This window comes from Mesoplodon bidens (assembly GCF_964165515.1).
Source record: "Mesoplodon bidens genome assembly, chromosome: 14".
Lineage (NCBI taxonomy): Eukaryota > Metazoa > Chordata > Mammalia > Artiodactyla > Ziphiidae > Mesoplodon > Mesoplodon bidens.
In genome coordinates this window covers 53,710,826-53,731,014 of record NC_138170.1, presented here as the reverse complement: position 1 = coordinate 53,731,014, position 20,189 = coordinate 53,710,826, and the positions used below count along the sequence as shown (strand labels likewise).

The window sequence follows — 20,189 nt, the reverse complement described above, 5'->3', positions numbered from 1 at the left end:
TTATCTTGTTCCTTCATCTGGTACATAGCCCTCTGCCTTTTCATCTTGTCTGTCTTTCTGTGAATGTGGTTTTTGTTCCACAGGCTGCAGGATTGTAGTTCTTCTTGCTTCTGCTGTCTGCCCTCTCCCACAGGTTTTGGATCATCATGTTTTCATTTTCATTTTTCTCTATGTATTTTTTAATTTCTTCTTTGATTTCTTCAGTGATCCATTGGTTGTTTAGTAACCTATTGTTTAGCCTCCATGTGTTTGTGTTTTTTACAGTTTTTTTCTTGTAGTCGATTTCTAAGCTCATAATGTTGTGGTCAGGAGAGATGCTTGATATGATTTCAGTTTTCTTAAATTTCCTGAGGCTTGCTTTGTGGCCCAGCATGTGATCTATCCTGGAGAATGTTCCATGTGCACTTGAGAGAATGTGTATTCTGCTGCTTTCAGATGGAATGTTCTGTAAATATCAATTAAGTCCATCTGGTCTAGTGTATCATTTAAGGCCTATGTTTCCTTATTGATTTGCTGTCTGGATGATCTGTCCATTGATGTAATTGGGATGTTAAGGTCCCCCACTACTGGGGACTGTGACTGTCACTTTCTCTTTTTATGGCTGTTAGTATTTGTCTTATATATTGAGGTACTTCTTTGTTGGGAACATATATGTAAACAATTGTTACATCTCCTTCTTGGATTTTTTAAAATAATTTATTGGAGTATAGTTGATTTATAGTGTTATGTTAGTTTCAGGTGTACAGCACAGTGATTCAGTTATACATACATATATATATATATATATTCATTCTTTTTTAGATTCTTTTCTCATATAGAGTATCACAGAGTACTGAGTAGAGTTCCCTCTTTTTCTTGGATTGATCCCTTGATCATTATGTAGTGTCCTTCTTTGCCTCTTGTAACCATCTTTATTTTAAAGTCTATCTTGTCTGATATGAGTAATACTACCCCAGCTTTCTTTTGATTTCCATTTGCCTGGAATACCTTTTTCCATCCCCTCACTTTCAGTCTGCATGTGTCACTAGATCTGAAGTGGGTCTCTTGTAGACAGCATATATACAGGTCTTATTTTTGTTATCCATTCAGCCAGTCTATGTCTTTTGGTTGGAGCATTTAATCCATTTACATTTAAGGTAATTATCGATATGTTGTGTTCTTATTGCCATTTTCTTAATTGTTTTGGGTTTGTTTTTGTAGGTCTTTTTTCCTCCCTTCCTCTTTTGTTCTCATGTGATTCGATGACTATCTTTAGTGTTGTGTTTGGATTACTTTTTTTGTGTGTGTGTATGTCTATTGTAGATTTTCGGTTTGCAGTTACCATGAGGTTTTCATATAGCAGTCTTTATATAAACAATATTGTTTTAAGTTGCTGGTCTCTTAGTCTCAAATGCATTTCCAATATCTTGCATTTGTACTCTCACAATTGCTGGTTTTGATATCATATTTGTGTGTGGATGATTTCTGACCTTTATTATACGTTTGCCTTTACTGGTGAGCTTTCCCATTTGTAATTTTCTTGTTTCTAGTTGTGGCCTTCTCTTTTCTGCCTAGGGAAATTCCTTTAGCTGGTTTGGTGGTGCTGAATTCTTGCAGCTTTTGCTTATCTCTAACCTTTTGATTTCTCCATCAAACCTGAACAAGAGCCTTGCTGTGTAGAGTATTCTTGGTTGTAGGTTTTTCCCTTCCATCACTTTAAATATATCATGCCACTCCCTTCTGGCCTGCAGAGTTTCTGCTGAAAAATCAGCTGATAACAACAAGGGAAACCCCATAAGGTTGTTTGTTGCTTTTACTATTTTCTCTTTGTCTTTAATTTTTGTCAATTTGATTAATATGTGTCTTGGCACGTTCTTCCTTGGGTTTATCCTGTATGGGACTCTCTGTGCTTCCTGGACTTGAGTGTTTCCTTTCCCATGTTAGGGAAGTTTTCTGCTATTATCTCTCCAAATATCTTTTCAGGCCCTTTCTCTCTTCTCTTTCTAGGACCCCTATAATGTGAATGTTGGTGCATTTAATATTGTCCCAGAGGTCTCTTAGACTGTCCTCGTTTCTTTTCATACTTTTTTCTTTTTTCTGTTCTGCAGCAGTGATTTCCACCCATCTGTCTTCCAGCTCACTTATTCCTTCTTCTGCCTCATTTATTCTGCTATTGATTCCTTATAGTGTATTTTTCATTCCAGTTATTGTATTGTTCATCTCTGTTCTTTAAATCTTCTAGATCTTTGTTAAACATTTCATGTATCTTCTTGGTCTGTGCCTCCATTCTTTTTCCAAGATCTCGGATCATCTTTACTATGGTTACTCTGACTTCTTTTTCAGGAAGATTGCCTATCTCCACTTCACTTGTTCTTCTGGAGTTTTATCTTGTTCCTTCATCTGGAACATATTTCTCTACTGTCTCATTTTGTCTAACTTTCTGTGTTTATGGCCTCTGTTCCTCAGGCTGCAGGATTGTAGCTCCTCTCGCTTCTGGTGTCTGCCCCCAGGTGGGTGAGGTTGGTCCAGGGGCTTATGCAGGCTTCCTGGTGGGAGGGACTGGTGCCTGCCCACTGGTGGATGGAGCTGGGTCTTGTCCCTCTGGTGGGTAGGGCCATGTTAAAGGGTGTGTTTAGAGATGGCTGTGAGATCAGGATGACTTTAGGTAGCCTGTCTGCTGATGGGTGGTGCTGGATTCCTACCTGTTGGTTGTTTGGCCTAAGGTGTCCCAGCACTGGAGCCTGTAGGCTGTTGTGGCTAGGTCTCAGTACCAAAGTGGTGACCTCCAGGAGAGCTCACACCAATGAATATTTGCTGGGGCCTCTGCCACCAGTGTTCTTGCTGCCACAGTGAGCCACAGACGACCTCTGCCTCCCCAGGAAATCCTCCAGGACCTTCCAGTAGGTCTGGCCCAGGCTCCTATGGAGTCACTGCTTTGCCCTGGATCCCAGTGCACGTGAAACCTTGTGTGCGCCCTCCAAGAGTGGAATCTCTGTTTCCCCCAGTCCTGTGGAGCTCCTGCACTCAAGCCCCACTGGGCTTCAAAACAAAATGCTCTTGGGGCTCCTCCTCCTGAAGCCAAACACCCCCAGGATGGGGAGCCTGACGTGGGGCTCAGAACTCTCATTCCTGTGGGAGAACCTCTGAGATATAATTATTTTCCAGTTTGTGGGTCACCCACCCAGAGGGTGTGGGATTTGATTATATTGTCAAAGTGCCCCTCCTACCATCTTCTTCTTTGTCTTTGGACGTAGAATATCTTTTTTGGTAGGTTTGAGTCTTTTCTTGTCGATGGTTGTTCAGCAGTTAGTTGTGATTTTGATGTTTTCATGGGAGGAGGTGAGCTCAAGTCCTTCTTCTCTGCCATCTTGTTTCTGCCTCTCACTGTTGGACCAAAAGAAGATAAAAAGTCACTTCCAGGGTGAGGTCTCAGGGGAAGAGGGAACTATCAGTATATCTCAGTGTCGTGGTGCAGTGTTCCACTGGTGGGACTTGAAATTTAATTGGTTTTCCAGTTGGGGAACCATCCTTGAAGCTGCCTCCCCATGTACCTATTGCTAATTTTTTCCACAATCCCCAACAGATGGTCAATGCAAATCTTCATGTGGTCAATTGTATCAAATCATCTGAAAGTACCCCTCTCCAGCCAGAGTCCTCCCATCTTTGAACTTTCTGTGTATTCTGTACTGGTTATTCCTGGGGGCAGCTGCATAGCTACTGTCCCTCCCCAACATCTTGGGGACTCCCTTTGCATCTTTCTTGTGTTGGAGCTTCAGTTTCCTGGATCCTGTGTCTTCCATTTCCTTGGTTTACTCACTTATCTTTGCGGAGCACATTCTTTTGTAGTTTCCTGGGAAAGTATACATTGGTAGTAAAATTTTTGAGACCTTGCATATCTAAAATGTCTTTATTTTACCCTCACTCTGGATTGAAAGTTTATCTAGGTATAGAATTCTAGGTTGGAACGAGTCACTTAACCTCTCTTTGACCCTAGTTTCTGTGTGAGTCTGGATTATTTCCTTTGGAAGTGACAGAAAACTCAATTCAAACTGACTTAGAAACTGTCTTGAATAGTTGTTATCCCCTACACTATTATACTTTGCCTGTGTTTCTCTTGTGATGTGTGTCATGAGATATCCTATGTATTATTCATTTCATATGGTCAGGCTACAGTCTCTAGTATACTTCCATGAGATTACATGCATTCTGTTCATTTATTTTCTTTTTTTAAACATTTATTTATTTATTTATTTATTTATTTATTTTTGGCTGTGTTGGATCTTCGTTGCTGTGTGTAGGCTTCGTCCAGCTGCAGCAAGCGGGGGCTACTCCCTGCCACAGTGTGCAGCCCTCTCATCGCAGAGGACTCCCTTGTTGCAGAGCACGGGCTCTAGGCACACGGGCTTCAGTAGTTGTGGCACGCGGGCTTCAGTAGTTGTGGCTTGCAGGCTCTAGAGCGCAGGCTCAGTAGTTGTGGCGCACGGGCTTAGTTGCTCCATGCCATGTGGGATCCACCCTGACCAGGGCTCAAACTCATGTCCCCTGCATTGGCAGGCAGACTCTCAACCACTGTGCCACCAGGGAAGTCCCTGTTCATTTTTTTTCTTTTTTTAAACTTTTTTTTTCAATTTATTTTTGGCTGTGTTGGGTCTTCGTTGCTGCATGCAGGCTTTCTCTAGTTGTGGCAGGTGGGGGCTACTCTTTGTTGTGATGCGTGGGCTTCTCATTGCGGTGGCTTGTTGCAGACCACAGGCTCTAGGTGCGCGGTCTTCAGTAGTTGTGGCATGCAGGCTCAGTAGTTGTGGCTTGCGGGCTCTAGAGCACAGGCTCAGTAGTTGTGGTGCACGGGCTTAGTTGCTCCGCAGCATGTGGGATCCTCACGGACCAGGGCTTAAACTTGTGTCCCCTGTATTGGCAGGCAGACTGTCACCACTATGCCGCCAGGGAAGTCCCTGTTTATTTATTTTCATCCAAATGCATTTGTTTATGCTGCCACCACCTGCATGTTTGTAAGTTTCCATACAGATACACAAAGTGTGCTGCATTTTTCCTCCTCTTCTGTCTCTTTTTATTCTTCACATTGATACTGCACTCACTCATGCCACAGGTTTTGGTAATATATATGAGGTCATTTTGTTTTCCTGTGATAATACTGAACTTATTACTTGTAGTTTTGCATCTGTGGCTTTATTATTCTAAGGCATTGTCTCAGCAGTTTTGTCATATGAATTACATGGACCCTCTTCCATTATTCTCTTTAAAAATTTTTCTTAATATCTTACCTAATGACATCTCAATTTATCCAGACCTTTCTCTCTTGTTTTCTCTGCTCTCATTTGATTGTCAAGTTTCTAGGCATGGTCTTCTGATCCTCTTGACGTATGTTTCCTCTCTTTTCAAGGGATAATCATTCTATGTAAACTATTAAATACAGAATGGATAAACAACAAGGTTTTACTGTATAGCTGAGGAACTATATTTAATATCCTGTAATAAACCATAATGGAAAAGGGAAAAAATAAAGCTTGCAGAAAAAAATTTTTTAAAGGGTTAATCATTCTAGTATTCCTAGAGTGTGGCCCAGAGAACTTTGTCATTGACTAGTCTTTCACTTCCCAGAGCGTACTTTCTCATCCTAAACCTGAATCTCTAGGTGGTAGAAAAGTGGGAAGGAAGCTATCTAGACCTCTACATTTTTACTTTTCCAGTTTTCCATAGTCTAAGATCTGGTTGTCAGAAGGTGCTTTCCAAGGTCCCTTAAAGGACAACAAACACTAGGCACACATCTTCCACACACATCTTATCAGTCAGTCATGGTGCCTTTTAATGCTGAGCCTGAAGATGACATCTGATCCACAGCATTCTAGGATAGTGTTGGTGGTTGAGACACAACAATCTGTTTGTCATTTCTGACCCTAGTAATGTCATTTATCTCCACACAGATTAGCAGAAGTCAGCCAAAATCCATGGGTTGATAGGTGCACAGGTATAGCATACCCTTTAGATCAACAGAGAGCTAATTTCACATAGAATAATCATTTAAGTGTTGTGTACCATAAGGGGGCAGTTAATTAAGAAATAATGTTGATGACAGTATTAACATTCTCACTAAGACATGATTGAAAAATACCCAGATGAAAGAATTTTACATATGAAATAAATTATTTTATTTTTTATCACCTAATATTAGAATAATTACATTTTGAAAATAATATTTAGACATTTTGCGTAAATTCATGGTCATGGAACCATTGAGCTTGAAGTTAATGAACTAATTTTATACTTAGCTAATACCATATTTAGTGTGAGTTAAAAAGTACTTATATTGATCTAGGAAAAATTATAATAGTAAATATAATTAAAAATATTTTAACTTTTTTATTTCATAATTTGAAAATATTAAGGTCTTCTACCTCAGTTGAGTATAAAAGCCAGGATCCAGGGGCTTCCCTGGTGGCGCAGTGGTTGAGAGTCCACCTGCCGATGCAGGGGACACGGGTTTGTGCCCCGGTCTGGGAAGATCCCACATGCCACGGAGTGGCTGGGCCCATGAGCCATGGCCACTGAGCCTGAGCGTCTGGAGCCTGTGCTCCACAATGGGAGAGGCCACAACAGTGAGAGGCCCATGTAACGCAAAAAAAAAAAAAAAAGCCAGGATCCATTTAAATATCTAAGTCAATAAGTCAGTATCTTAAATAATATTCATATTTTGGATTCAGTTAGTTCACTTTTAGGAATCTCATTTAAGGAATAATTGAATTGTGCCAATGACGTTTGTCAAAGGGCTGTTTATTGTTGTGAAAAGGACAGCATATCCATTGGAACACTTTAGTAGCAAGAGACCCCTCCCCACTGACTGTAAGTTTCCCTTGTTTAGCCAAGGATAAAAAAGGTTTTGGAAGTGGCCGTACAGAGCAGGAACAGATGCGTCATATCTTCATGCAGCTTTGCTTGGCCCACAGAGTTTCCGCCAGGGATGTAGAACTGCTGGTGACCCTGTCTAAAAAAGGTTGAGGCTTGCAGATGCCGAAATTCATCTTACTTGGGGTTTATATTACAGACCTTCCTCCACTTACAATGGGGTTACATCCCAGTAAGCCTATCATAAGTTGAAAATATCGTCAGTCGAAAATGCATTTAATACATCTAACCTAACCTACATCATAGCTTAGCCTAACCTACCTTAAATGTGCTCAAAACACTTATATTAGCTTACAGTTGAGCAAAGTTATCTAACACAAAGCCTATTTTATAATAAGGTGTTGAATATCTCATGTAACTTATTGAATACTGTGTTGAAAGTGAAAAACAGAATGGTTGTGTGCATACAGAATGGTTGTAAGTGTATTGGTTGTTTACCCTTGTGATCGAGGGGCTGACTGGGACCTGCAGCCCACTATCATGAGAGAGTATATTAGTGCATATCATTAGCCCGGGAAAAGGTCAAAATTTAAAATTCAAAGTGTAGTTTCTAGTGAGTGTATATCAATTTCACATCATCATAAAGTCAAAAAATCAGAAGTGGAACTGTCCTAAGTCGGGGACTGTCTATTTTATGATATTTTATATATATATATAGTATATATAATACTATTTTATTTCTGTGCTTCATGCTTCTACACGTTAACAGACATGAGGCTTTCAGGAACTAACTTCTGCATCAGTGAAGCTACAGCTTTACCGGGCAGTATCAGTGCCCAGGTAGCCTGAGCACCCCTCTGTTTCCAGCTGTGTCCCAGAAGGATGGGTGGACTTTGGAGGCCTCTCACTAAAGCTAAAGAGTTATTCCTGTGGGGATTCCTAAAAAATGGTTAGAGCATGTGTTGTTTGTGTGATTTTGGAAGTGGTACAATTTCCAGTAGTGAAATGGTTCAAAATAGAACCTTGAAAGTGACATGTAGCAGAAGTAGAGTGAAGGAAATTCTCTTGAGGAGGCACAGGGGACTGAGAGGTCGGGGGTCTTAAGTGGGTTGCCCATGCCCATGTGGGTGTGAAGTTAACAAGACTAATGACAGTAGCTGAGAGGGAGAGGGAGACTGTAAGCCAGAAGAGATGACACCCATGAGGGTAGACTGATACAAGCCTCTAAGATTCTTGCCAGAGAAGAGAAGTAGAGTAATTGTTTACTCTGCTGCTGTGATTGAAGTAATAGAAGGGAAGATGGGATTCATTTTGGTAGTCTCTAAATGAACTTGTACTGTGTCAGTGCTTCTTGGACTAGGAAACCCAGGGGTCTGTGGATGCATTCTCAGAGCGCAACAGTTTACTAGTGAATTTTTTAAATTTGGATCATTATTTTAATGATAATCTAAAAGTTGACTTCAGTGCCCAGAGTTGAGTTTATTTGGAATTCCACCAAGTAGTCTTATACATTTAAATGAAATTATAATAAAAATAATTTAAATCAACACTATGGGATCATGAGAACTTGAGAAAATTGGCTAGATATTATCTAAGATTCCTTCCAATTCTAAAATACAGTAATTCTGTATACTTTCTTGTACATAGAATACATTAATTTTTAGGTATTGTAGTCCTCATTTATTTAAAACTTTAAAAATATTCTACATGTACACGTTCAGCACAGGATAATTAGAAGATCTTTATTTTCTTAAAAAAATTAATCACCTACAAAGTTATCACCTGGAAACATTCCCTGTTAACATGTGATGTCTCTCTGGATTCATTTTTGTATTTTTTTCTCTCTCTCTCTGTATCTATGCATATTATATATGTATGTGCATCTCAGAGAAGTAGGAAAAGAAGCTTTTTAACTGAAAACAGGGTCATGCATAATCTATTATGCATGTCTTCCCATGTCAGTATGTATATTCCTACATCATCATTCCTGTTAGCTGCATGTTATTCCATTATACAGATTGCCATTATTAATTTAGCCAATCAATTCCCTATTTGGGACATTTAGATTGTTTCTGGTTTTTCACTCTGATATAACACCTACCAATAAATATCCTTCAATAATATATATTTTTAGTACTATTCCAATTATTTATATATCTCATTACCAAAAAAAAGTCATTCAATTTGATCATAGCCCAGATATAATCTGAAGTCATTTATTTATGATTACCTTTTTTTTTGGTAAATATTATAGGTTTCTTGGCTTAAAAAAACACATGTATAGTAAAATAGTCTGTGTTTTTGGTAGTCCAGAGTTTTCCAAACTGCCTTCTTTGGATCCTAAAGGTTTCCTTTGGTAGAGCTTTCCCTCTGCTCCTCTTTTGTCTATTTTCTTGTAAGAGATTGTTTGTTTAAAAAAAATAGTTTTAAGAAAACAAATACAATGATCTAACCCACTGAGCTAGTCCCTGGTTAAGATGTGAAGTTAAATTTCATGATTAGTGGCAGAGATGGGATATCCTATATGCCATCCTATATATCCTTACTCCTAAAAAGAAATTTAGAATAAATACATGCCCTAGAAATAAAACAAACCCAAAAAAGTACTCTAACCTGGTATCTGGAGTGCTTACTTGGAACATATTTTCAACATGTCCTTTATTTGTATGTTATCTTTTTTTATTTCCACTTCAACAACTTGGAATTAAAACATTTTAGAAGACACTAATCATCAGCTTAACCAGTAATTAGCATTGATGAGTAGAGAGAAAATTTAAGACAGCTGCCAAGTTGACCACTAAAATGAGGTTTGATTTGCTAGTATTTGTCATCTGCGGGACTTTATAATTATAATAATAGCAGTGTAGTTGCACTCTGATGGAAAGTTGACAGTTAACTTTTTCTACTCATCAAACTTAGGAATAATTCTGAAAGTTTCTAGTTTCTAGTTTCCAGGTAATTTATCATTCAAGTGATTAAAAGCTATTTTGGGCCACAATTATGAACAATAATAAAATTTTACATGTGGATGACATTAACACAGTATTTCTTTCTTTTTGAATTTCCAGGGAAAGACTACTATTATTCTAAGGTGTCTTGACAGGTAAGTGTTATGTTAACCTCTAGACTACATTTGCTTTTTCTTATTGTGTAGGGCAAGTTAGAATCTAAAAGACATATGGAAAGAGAATAATTTTGAGGCCGAAACAAAATATTTTAATTCTTAGTGAATCCTTATTATGGCTTTTACAATCTCCTTTAAAGATAAAACCAACAACAAGCAAAAAGAAATTATACAGGATTAATATTGGATTTCCTTATTTGGGGGGAGAAATTAACATAATTACTCAGCCTACCATAGTACTTGCTTTTTTGGGCTATGCTACTCTGATATTTAAACTTTTTAGTTCTATCTAGTTCATGACTGTTTGAACGTTAATTAGTCTTCGAATTGCTCATGGGTATATATTTTTTTAATTAATTCATTTTTATTTTTGGCTGCGTTGGGTCTTTGTTGCTGCGCGTGGACTTTCTCTAGTTGCGAGCGGGGGCTGCTCTTCGTTGCGGTGCTCAGGCTTCTCATTGCAGCGGCTTCCCTTGTTGTGGAGCATGGCCTCTAGGTGTGTGGGCTTCAGTAGTTGTGTGGCTCTCGGGCTCTAGAGCGCAGGCTCAGTAGTTGTGGCGCACGGGCTTAGTTGCTCCGCAGCAGGTGGGATCTTCCCGGACCAGGGCTCGAACCCGTGTTCCTTGCATTGGCAGATGGATTCTTAACCACTGCACCACCAGAGAAGCCCTCTCACGGGTTTACTTTTGAAGCACATTATTGGTCTTTAAACTGTGCATGTTACCATTTGTTTTATATACTTCCTAATCTATACCATAGAAGCATGCCACCAGATTAAGATTTAGGATTATGATTGGTAGGTGTTGCAGGAAGTTGATAAGGAAAGTCTTGTTTGTTTGTAGCTTTCATTAGCTAAATGATGCCTACATTTGAACCGTGATTTCAGATTGAGAACTGTATAAAAATCTTTCATTGATGTTGCCGTTAAATTGATAGTCATTAGGTTCCCAGCTCCCCACATCAAGGCTGAGCACAAACCTGCTGTCAGTGCTTCCAAAGTGGCCTGGATGCAGAGAGCTTGTGCCCTAACATGGCCACCAACACTGCCAGCTCCTTCTCTACTCCCCCAACAGTGTTGCTAGGCGCTGCCACTACATGCAGGTGCCATTATTCTCTGCAGTTGCTACTAAAGATGGTATTTTGAAGGCTTATTTAATTTTTGTATAAATTCTTAATCATTTTTATCTCAATGTGTTATACAAGGTGTAACTTCTCTACTAATCAAAGTTTTTAAGAGGAAGCAAAAATAAATCAGGTAAGATGATAGCGTAAGAAAATAATTCCACCCATGATGGTAATACTACCTGTCTTTTATTGTGCAGGGATGAGCCACCAAAACCAACCTTAGCCTTGGAATATACATATGGAAGGAGAGCAAAAGGACATAACATAGTGAGTGTCTTTTTGGTGATGCTGCACTACACATACATGGAGAAGTGAGGATGCTGACATTGTTTTATATTTTCCATCTTACCTACAATCGTTGCACATATCCAGCTGTACACTTCATAGCTATGTACTTTTTAACTCAAATGCAACTCAGCACATATGAAGCCAACTGAACTGTGGGGAAATATTTTGGCCTTCTCATTTGTTATGTCTTAAAATGCTTGAATCAGATTCCTCTGTAACTTTATTGTACAGTTTTTTGGCATATTTTCTTCTTTCAAATGAGAATAACATCATGAGTTATCTTCTGTCTCCAAAAAATCTGCTAAAAATATGAATTTGACCTGTGGAATATTTATGAAAAAATACTGCTCAAAATCCAGATTATTAGCATTTTTACAAATACATCTTGAAGTTGGTAATGCTATTTGAGACCACAGGCCCTAATTGGCTATAATCCTGTTTTCACTTGTGTTAGTGTATCTACAGAGGAAAATTAGACATTGTTCAGGGTACAGGGAGAACTTATAGTGTATGTTAGAGGAATAAAAATTCCTAAATGGAATTCTCTTTTGGAGTTCTCATATGAAAAAGAGGTCTTTTTAAAATAAAATTAGATGTACGGAAGAACAATCTAGAATACAGTAGAAGGTCCGATATCTCCCATAACACAGGCAAATTTTTATAGATTGATCCAGTCCAAGTGTTTGATTATTAGACAATGTATAAACAGTTAAAATGGGCTGTTGCTGCTTCCTGGATTCACCAATGCCAAGCTGGTTATTAAAACTGTGAAATTAAAAAGAGAAAAGAAAAAAAGTAATATATTGAGATGGGGGAGGACTTTATTTTTGTGACTCACATGAATTTTTGCATGAGTGATAAGCCTAGAAATGGAATTATCCTTTTCATGGGAAACTCTGAGACAACTTTCATAAGCTTAACTTTTGAGAAGAGCTCTAAAAACTTTTCTTCATCCAGTTGTGAATCAAGGAAGATTTTCCAATGCAAACTTATTTCCCCCACAAACATTAATGATTCAAATAGCAACCGCAAAACAATTTTAATGGTTGAGATAACTTGTCAAAAATGCAAAATATATATATTCATCTAAAACTGCTCTAATGACCACCTGCCCCTTCCAAGTTCATGGTATTAGACACATAAAAACTCATGTGAGGGCCTCCCTGGTGGCGCAGTGGTTGAGAGTCCGCCTGCCGATGCAGGGGATACGGGTTCGTGCCCCGGTCCGGGAGGATCCCATATGCCGCAGAGCGGCTGGGCCCGTGAGCCATGGCCGCTGAGCCTGCGCGTCCGGGGCCTGTGCTCCGCAACGGGAGAGGCCACAACAGTGAGAGGCCCGCATACCGCAAAAAAAAAAAAAAAAAAAAAAAACTCATGTGATTCTTTTTCACCTATTTGTTTCTGTTAAACTTTGTGCTATCAAGTTGGGCTTTTCCATATTCATTCTAGAAGCTTCACATCTTTCTCAGATTTAATGTCTCCTAAAAGTTCTAAGTGGAAGAGCTTTATCAGCTCCTCACACAATCTTGGTGTCCTGAAGGTTCCTTAGTATCTGGCCAGAGGCAGAGATGCCATCAGCTAGCCGGTGGTCTAGGAGAGCTGTCATGGAATAGATGGTCTTATTTCCAAGCTACCCAGCCCTTTGGCTGCCCAGCCCTTTCAATCCCCTAGTGTTGGAGTCCTCTAAAAAGGGAAACAGTTGTTGAGTCTCTCCTTGTTCTCCCACCTACCGCTTGTATGGCCAGTGCCAGCCAGTCACATTCCCCAGGGAAGTCAGGCACAGACCAGCTGCTTATATACTATTGCCCGGGAAATCCCAGTCTGCAGCCCAGACTGCCATCTGTTCTTCCCGTTTCCTCATGTCTTGTCTGTGTGTCTGATTTATTTTGTGAGCTTCTGCCTCCCTCAATTAGGATGCTTTCCTGTTCAACTATTTTATTTCTATCTAAAATTATAACTGTTTTCAAAAGATAAGTCCAAATGTGTTCAGTTTGTTAATTTTATTTCTAATTTGAGTGAGTGTCTGCTACATGTGATATTTACAGAATTGGGGCCCTGTTTAATGTCTTCTATTAAGTTAGGGTAGAATTAGGGCATTTAGTACACATGTACATTCTTTTTTTTTTTTTTTTTTTTTGCGGTATGCAGGCCTCTCACCGTTGTGGCCTCTCCCGTTGCAGCCTCTCCCGTTAAAGAGCACAAGCTCCAGACGCGCAGGCTCAGCGGCCGTGGCTCACGGGCCCAGCCGCTCCGCGGCATGTGGGATCTTCCCGGACGGGGCACGAACCCGCGTCCCCTGCATCGGCAGGCGGACTCTCAACCACTGCGCCACCAGGGAAGCCCCCACATGTACATTCTTAATGTTTCAGTTTTGTTCTTTGGAATAGAGGTTTTGGTGCATTTTGAGGGATGGAATAGAGAAAGGAAAAAAATTTCCTTTCCTTTCCTTTCAAAAAATTGCCAAGAAATGGTCTTGAGGACTATAATATCTTGTATCCATAATTATTACTGGCTGGTACTAATGAAATATAAGAACTATTTAAAATTTAAAAACATCAAAGAACATTAATATGAAAAAACCCTGTTTTTTCAGCCAAAAGATATTGCTCATTTTTGGGAACTAGGTGGAGGAACCTCTTTACTGGACTTAATCAGCATACCAATCACAAGTGACACCTTACGGTAAGTGTGGCCAGCTCAAGGAACAGTTGTTAGTAAGTATCCAGTGGAGGCCACAGGATGAATTTGAGTAGGCTTTTGTGAACCAGAATTTGCAGGGACAGTTTTATGTTGCTTACGTTCACTTCCTTTCTATGTGCTTAAACTGTAATGCTGTCAGAGATTTTAAAAGAACCAAGGTTCTGGCCTGTGCTGAAGTGAAATAGTTGGCATTCCAACTAGTAACATATGTTGCAAGCCTGCAAACAAAATACGTCAAATAACACTTGGGCAATGAATTCACTTGGCAAAAATAAATTTGAAAACAATTATTTCTAATACCCATCCAAGCGTGAGCCAATTCAGCCCTGAGTTTTTCCTGCAGGTGGACATTATGTCTACTTTGAATTTAATGCTAATTAATACCATTGAAGCTTCATCCAAGGGAAGTCTATGAGTCAGAGGAGGAAGAAAGTCTCTATTTGCTCACCTAAAAGAAACAGAACCTGGGGGAAAACCTCAAACTCTTTGGTGGTGTTTTCCTAACAATGACTCCCACACGTGGCCAAATCAGATGTGGAAAACTGTCATCTTAGCCAAGGAAAACAAAATTTTTAAATCTGAAATATCTTACTCCTGTCAGAGTTTAACACAAACCGTTTCTGCTACCTGGACCAAATACAAAGGGCTTGACAATTATTTGTTAAATTTCAGCCATTAAGATCTTTAGAGTATGGAATTATTTCTTGTTAACAGGATAATTGTTTTCCTATAACTAGCCAGTAATGTTGGCTTTATTTGTCCGGTGATTTTTTTTAAAGAAATATGATTTACTGTCTTTTACTTATTACAAATGTAGTGTATGCTCATATGGAAAACTTGGAAAAATACTGAAAGGTACATAGAAAGTAAAAGCATCCTCAATCACATGAAAAAGAACTATCAACATATTGAGGTATTTCTTTCAGTGTTTTCAGTGTTCGTAAATATACTTTGTACAGGTGTGGGATATTGTATGTATATAGATTTAGATCTTGTGTTTGCACATATAACCACCGTTTTCCCCTGACATTATTTTTCTGAATCGTGGGATTTTACAGCTGTATAGTTTTCATTTGTCCTCCTTTAACAGAGCCAAATAATCGAAGCTGCCTGGGAATTCGGGCAGCTCACGGTGGTGTGGTTGTGAAGAGATGGCATGGACAGGGAGGAGTTGAAGGACCCAGAGCTGCCAGCCAGCCTGGCCTGAGGCTGGCAGGACTGAAAAGGCCGGGAGCAGCTCTTACCTGACCCTGACTTGCACTTCACCTTGCCATGTTACCTCACTTCCCTTCTCTAGACCTCACGGGCTTGTAGAAATTTCTGGTTTCTGCAGGAAGCCAAACATCTCCAGTTTCTTTAATGCCTCACTTTGTGAGTCCTTGATCTTCTTTCCCTGGAACCCCAGGGCAGCTGGAACCTGCTTTAGGAGAGAAGAGCAGTGAGGGTTATGATGAACAGAGGGCAGGGGCGCCATAGGCCTGGGTCCAGAGTAGCTCGCTGAGTGATGGAAGAATTCATGGAAAGCATTTCACTCCTCATGTAGCTGCAAATCTCAGAGTGTTTTGTGGCTGGAATTAATTTGACATATAATTTCCTTATGTTGGACGAAGCCCAGGGACCTCAGCAGCTGTACCAGTGCTCTTAGATACTGTTTATCTTTAAGATGCCTGCTCATAGAATAATTATAGATGCACTGAACATTTCCACAGACCTTAGATAATTTGTAATAGAGCATTTCCTGTGGTCCACTTCCCTGTTTTAAAAGGTCGTGTTTTTTAAAAAAATGTTTTTAGCTGTCATTTGCTATGAAGGTAAAAGTAACACAGGTATTTCCAGTGCACTGGAAACATAAATTTTAATCTTAGAAAAAAGTTGAATAATCCATTTCTCCTTTGCTTAAAACAAAGTTATTTTCATTTGGAAAAAATGATAAATTTTATGTTATATATATTTTACCACAGTTAAAAAAAAGTTCAACCATAGTCCTCTCTTTTTTAAACATTAACCATACTAAAACTCTGAAAATATAGTATCCTCACTTATGTATATATATTCTGTTACAGTTAAGCAAAACTGGTTCTGAGCTTATTAAAATGACATAGATGTAGTTGGCTAGAGAATTTAATGGCACAATAATTTTATAGAAAATCTTGCTAATTAATGTCTAAAAAGACTACTTTCTGGATTTAGACCTATAGTATAGAGTTTAGCTACTGTTCTACTTTAATTACACAACACAGCTGATTTGCTCAAACTAAGCAAAATAACTTGACTGTATTATAACTAGCATGTATTATAATTCCTTGCTATATCTACTAGCAGAATGTTTGCCCTGTTGATCAAAAATATATTGGCCCATGATTATGGTTCTACATACTTATTATGACCATTTTCTGAAATACTCCTAAATTTGTTTGTTCGTTTTTTATTGTAAAATATCATAACATAAAATTCACAGTTTTAGCCATTTTTAAATGTACAGTTTAGTGGCATTAAGTATATTCACGTTGTTGTGCAGCCATCACCACCATCCATCTCCAGAACATTTCATCTGCCCAAACTGAAACTGTACCCAATAAATAATAACTCCCTATTTCTCCCTTCTCCAACCCCTGGCAACCACCATTCTAGTTTCTCTGTATGATTTGACTACTCTAGGTACCTTATGTAAATGAAATCATACAATACTTGTCCTTTTGAGTCTAGCTTATTTCACTTAGCATAATGTCTTTAAGATGCATCCATGTTGTAGCATGTATCAGAATTCCCTTTTTAAGGCTGAATAATAGTTCATTGTATGTATATACCACGTTTTGTTCATCTCTTAACCCATTGATGGACATTTGGGTCATTTCCCCCCTTTGGCAATTGTTAGTAATGCTGCTATGGACATTGGTGTACAAATATCTATTTGAGACCCTGATTTCAAAACACCCAAAAGTGGAATTGCAGGATCCTCTAATTTTTTGAGGAACCACTATACTGCTTTCCACAGTGTCTGCTGTACTATTTTATATTCCCACTGGCAATGCACCAGGGTTCCAATTTCTCTATATCCTTACCAACACTCATTATTTTCTGGGGGGTTTTGTTTATTTTTACTTTTATTTATCATAGCTACCCTAATGGGTGTGAAGTGATATCTCATTGTGGTTTTGATTTGGGTTTCTCTAATGATTAGTGATATTGGGCCTCTTTTCATATGTTTATTGGCCATATGTATACCTTTAAATAGAGAAATGTGTATTTGAGTTCTTTGCCCTTTTTAAATTGGGTTGTTTGTTGTTGCTGAGGTTAGATTTACATGAACATGAGCACACATGCATGTGGTCACAGTGATGGTGTGTGTGGTGGCCAGGGGTGTGCTTTCAGAGAGGCAGCAAGGCACAGCAGAAAGGCACGTGGCTCTGGATGTAAATACCAGCTCTACAATTTACTAGTTATATGAATCTGTGCCTCAGATTTCTAATCCATAAAATGGCCGTCATAACATCTTCTAGGAAGTGTTGTTGTTAAGAGTAAATAAGGTAGGTAGTCCCCCTAGCAAGGACCATCAGTAAATCTGTTTTCTTCTCCTTCACCAGGTTATTGCATTGTTGCTGCTGCTGTGATGATTATTTTTGCTTCCCTTCTTTGGAGCACACAGCAAAACTGGATCTAAACATGGCATTATTGGACCCAATTACTTGCCGATTATTTGAACTGGATTATTACTAGTTCAAACAAAAACTTCAGTTGTGACACTTAAATATCACTAGGGAAAAGCACTAGAATAAATAAGGCTATAATTTTGGCATTTTTTTCTTAGAAAATTGCTGGGTTTTTTTTTCTTAAACTATAGTGTTATTTTTAGAAAATAAATTTCGGTATAGTATGGTTTCAAATAGTAATTATTTTGAGTCTTTTTTTTTGAAACATGCTTTTATTTCTTTAGGACATTTTCTATTGTTCTTGTTTTGGACCTTTCGAAACCTAATGACCTTTGGCCCACCATGGAAAATCTGTTGCAAGCCACAAAACTTCATGTAGATAAAGTGATGATGAAACTGGGGAAGAAAAATGCTAAAGCACTTTCTGAAATGAGACAGAAGATATGGAGCAATATGCAGAAGGACCATCCAGTGAGTTACTGTTGGGATTATCCCTAGAATTCTTAGCCCCATATATAGTTAAAGATAACATCACAAACAACTTCTTTAGATTTTTATGCATGAGTTGAAATTCATTTCATGTAGATGAACCTGTTCACTGGAAAATTATAGCAATTTAATAAAACCTCAGTAAGGGCAAAACAAGGAAAAAGATTTCATATGTCTTCTTGTTAGACATCTACTGTGATTGTTATGGCATATTACACCAATCAAAAGGAATAGAGTTTTAAAGTAGTATTTTGATACTGATTTTATAATCTCTGTAAAATGAAGATAAAAAACCAGGTTTTACAAATGTCACCTGGCAAAGGCTAGATAAGACTACAATTTTAAGCAAGGAATAGAATTTTAACAGCCTTTACCGCCACTATACTTTACATTCATTTAGTGTCTGTCACATAATCAATATCTTTTTATCATATAATTAATTAAACTATAAACTTGCAATATGATAACACAAGTAAGCCCTTTATATACAATCATGAGTGTCATCTTCTAGAAAACCAAGAGCAGTATTTTTTTTTTTTTTTTTTTCTTTTTGCGGTATGCGGGCCTCTCACTCTTGTGGCCTCTCCCGTTGCGGAGCACAGGCTCCGGACGCGCAGGCCCAGCGGCCATGGCTCACGGGCCCAGCCGCTCCGCGGCATATGGGATCCTCCCAGACCGGGGCACGAACCCGTATCCCCCGCATCGGCAGGCGGACTCTCAACCACTGCGCCACCAGGGAGGCCCCAAGAGCAGTATTTTATATTGCCCAGAGTTTATGTGAGTGCATTTTACAAAGGTAATATCAGAACAAAACTGAGTTTATGGTTCCCATGTATAAATGTTATTGTAACAAACAGTTAATATGAAATAATTAAAAAATAAAAAACAGGAAGGTGACATATTTAAGAAAATAAAAGGACACAACATGAAGAATAAATATCATAGTTTAGGGAATTGTCATTTCTAGTTTTATGCTTGAGAAATGTATTGATAGTTTAAGAAATTCAATATTGAAACAACCTCTATGTCAAGCAAACAATGTCAACATGGGAAGATTTAAAATGATATAAGTGGAAATTGATGAATACATAGTAATAAACAATTATAATGAATCAATGAAATATTTTTGTTAACAGGATCGTGAATTAATTGACCCATTTCCAATTCCTCTGGTCATAATTGGAAGTAAATACGATATTTTTCAGGTAAGCTCTTCCACTTCTAGTTGAGCTTGTTGTACATGCATGCCTAGGCTTTATAATAAGGAGAGGAACAAAAGTAATAATGAAATGAGAAAAATGACTCTGGGAGGGAGAGGTCAAGGGGTCACACATCTTAAAGATTTTGGAAAAGGATATAGTTGGGAAAGAGAAAATAGGTAAGGAACAGTAAATACAGTGGAATGGGGATATGGCAGAAGATTTAGAAACTGAATCCAGTTCCAGTCACCAAGGGACAGGGCTCATGTCCCAACTTTTAAATCGCAGAAAGTAGAAAATTGGTTTCTTCTTATCTTTGCTTGTCAGAGAATCCTTGGGGTATTCTGCACTATAAAATGTGTGCTTATATCTAAATTCTATTGAGCTAAGTGTTTAAACAAGGAAAGATCTGGTAGCTGCAGCTCTAGAAGGCTGCAGCTACTGTTCAGCTCTCTATAGAAACAAATGCCAAGGTAATGGAATCCTACTCAAGGTATGTTCCAAAAAATAAGAAAATCTATTTCTGTATTGAATAATTTGCACCTTTCTGCTACAGACACTAGTTGTCTCAACTTTTTTTCTTTTTAATAACATTTCTTCAGGATTTTGACTCTGAGAAGAGGAAGGTAATATGCAAGACACTTCGATTTGTTGCACATTATTACGGAGCATCATTAATGGTTTGTACGTTTCCTATCCTTTGGGTTTGAACGGACAGTAACAAATTTGGAAAGATTAACAGCTTGGTGCACAGTTATGAATGCTAATGCTTTT

At 38.5% G+C, this 20,189-nt stretch overlaps 1 protein-coding gene across 3 annotated transcripts in view; it reads left to right on the top strand.

Annotated features, from left to right (window-relative positions):
• The window catches only part of DYNC2LI1 (dynein cytoplasmic 2 light intermediate chain 1), a 46,439-nt gene that overhangs the window by 14,646 nt on the left and 11,604 nt on the right, over positions 1 to 20,189 (top strand). For 2 of the 3 annotated variants that reach the window (XM_081254185.1, XM_081254184.1), the window contains exons 3-8: positions 9,909 to 9,943; positions 11,287 to 11,356; positions 13,971 to 14,059; positions 18,012 to 18,198; positions 19,353 to 19,421; positions 20,018 to 20,095. In XM_081254185.1, the coding sequence (XP_081110311.1) occupies positions 9,909 to 9,943; positions 11,287 to 11,356; positions 13,971 to 14,059; positions 18,012 to 18,198; positions 19,353 to 19,421; positions 20,018 to 20,095 (528 nt within the window). The remainder of the gene's footprint in view (positions 1 to 9,908; positions 9,944 to 11,286; positions 11,357 to 13,970; positions 14,060 to 18,011; positions 18,199 to 19,352; positions 19,422 to 20,017; positions 20,096 to 20,189) is intronic. The other variant, XM_081254186.1, reaches the window with a different exon arrangement.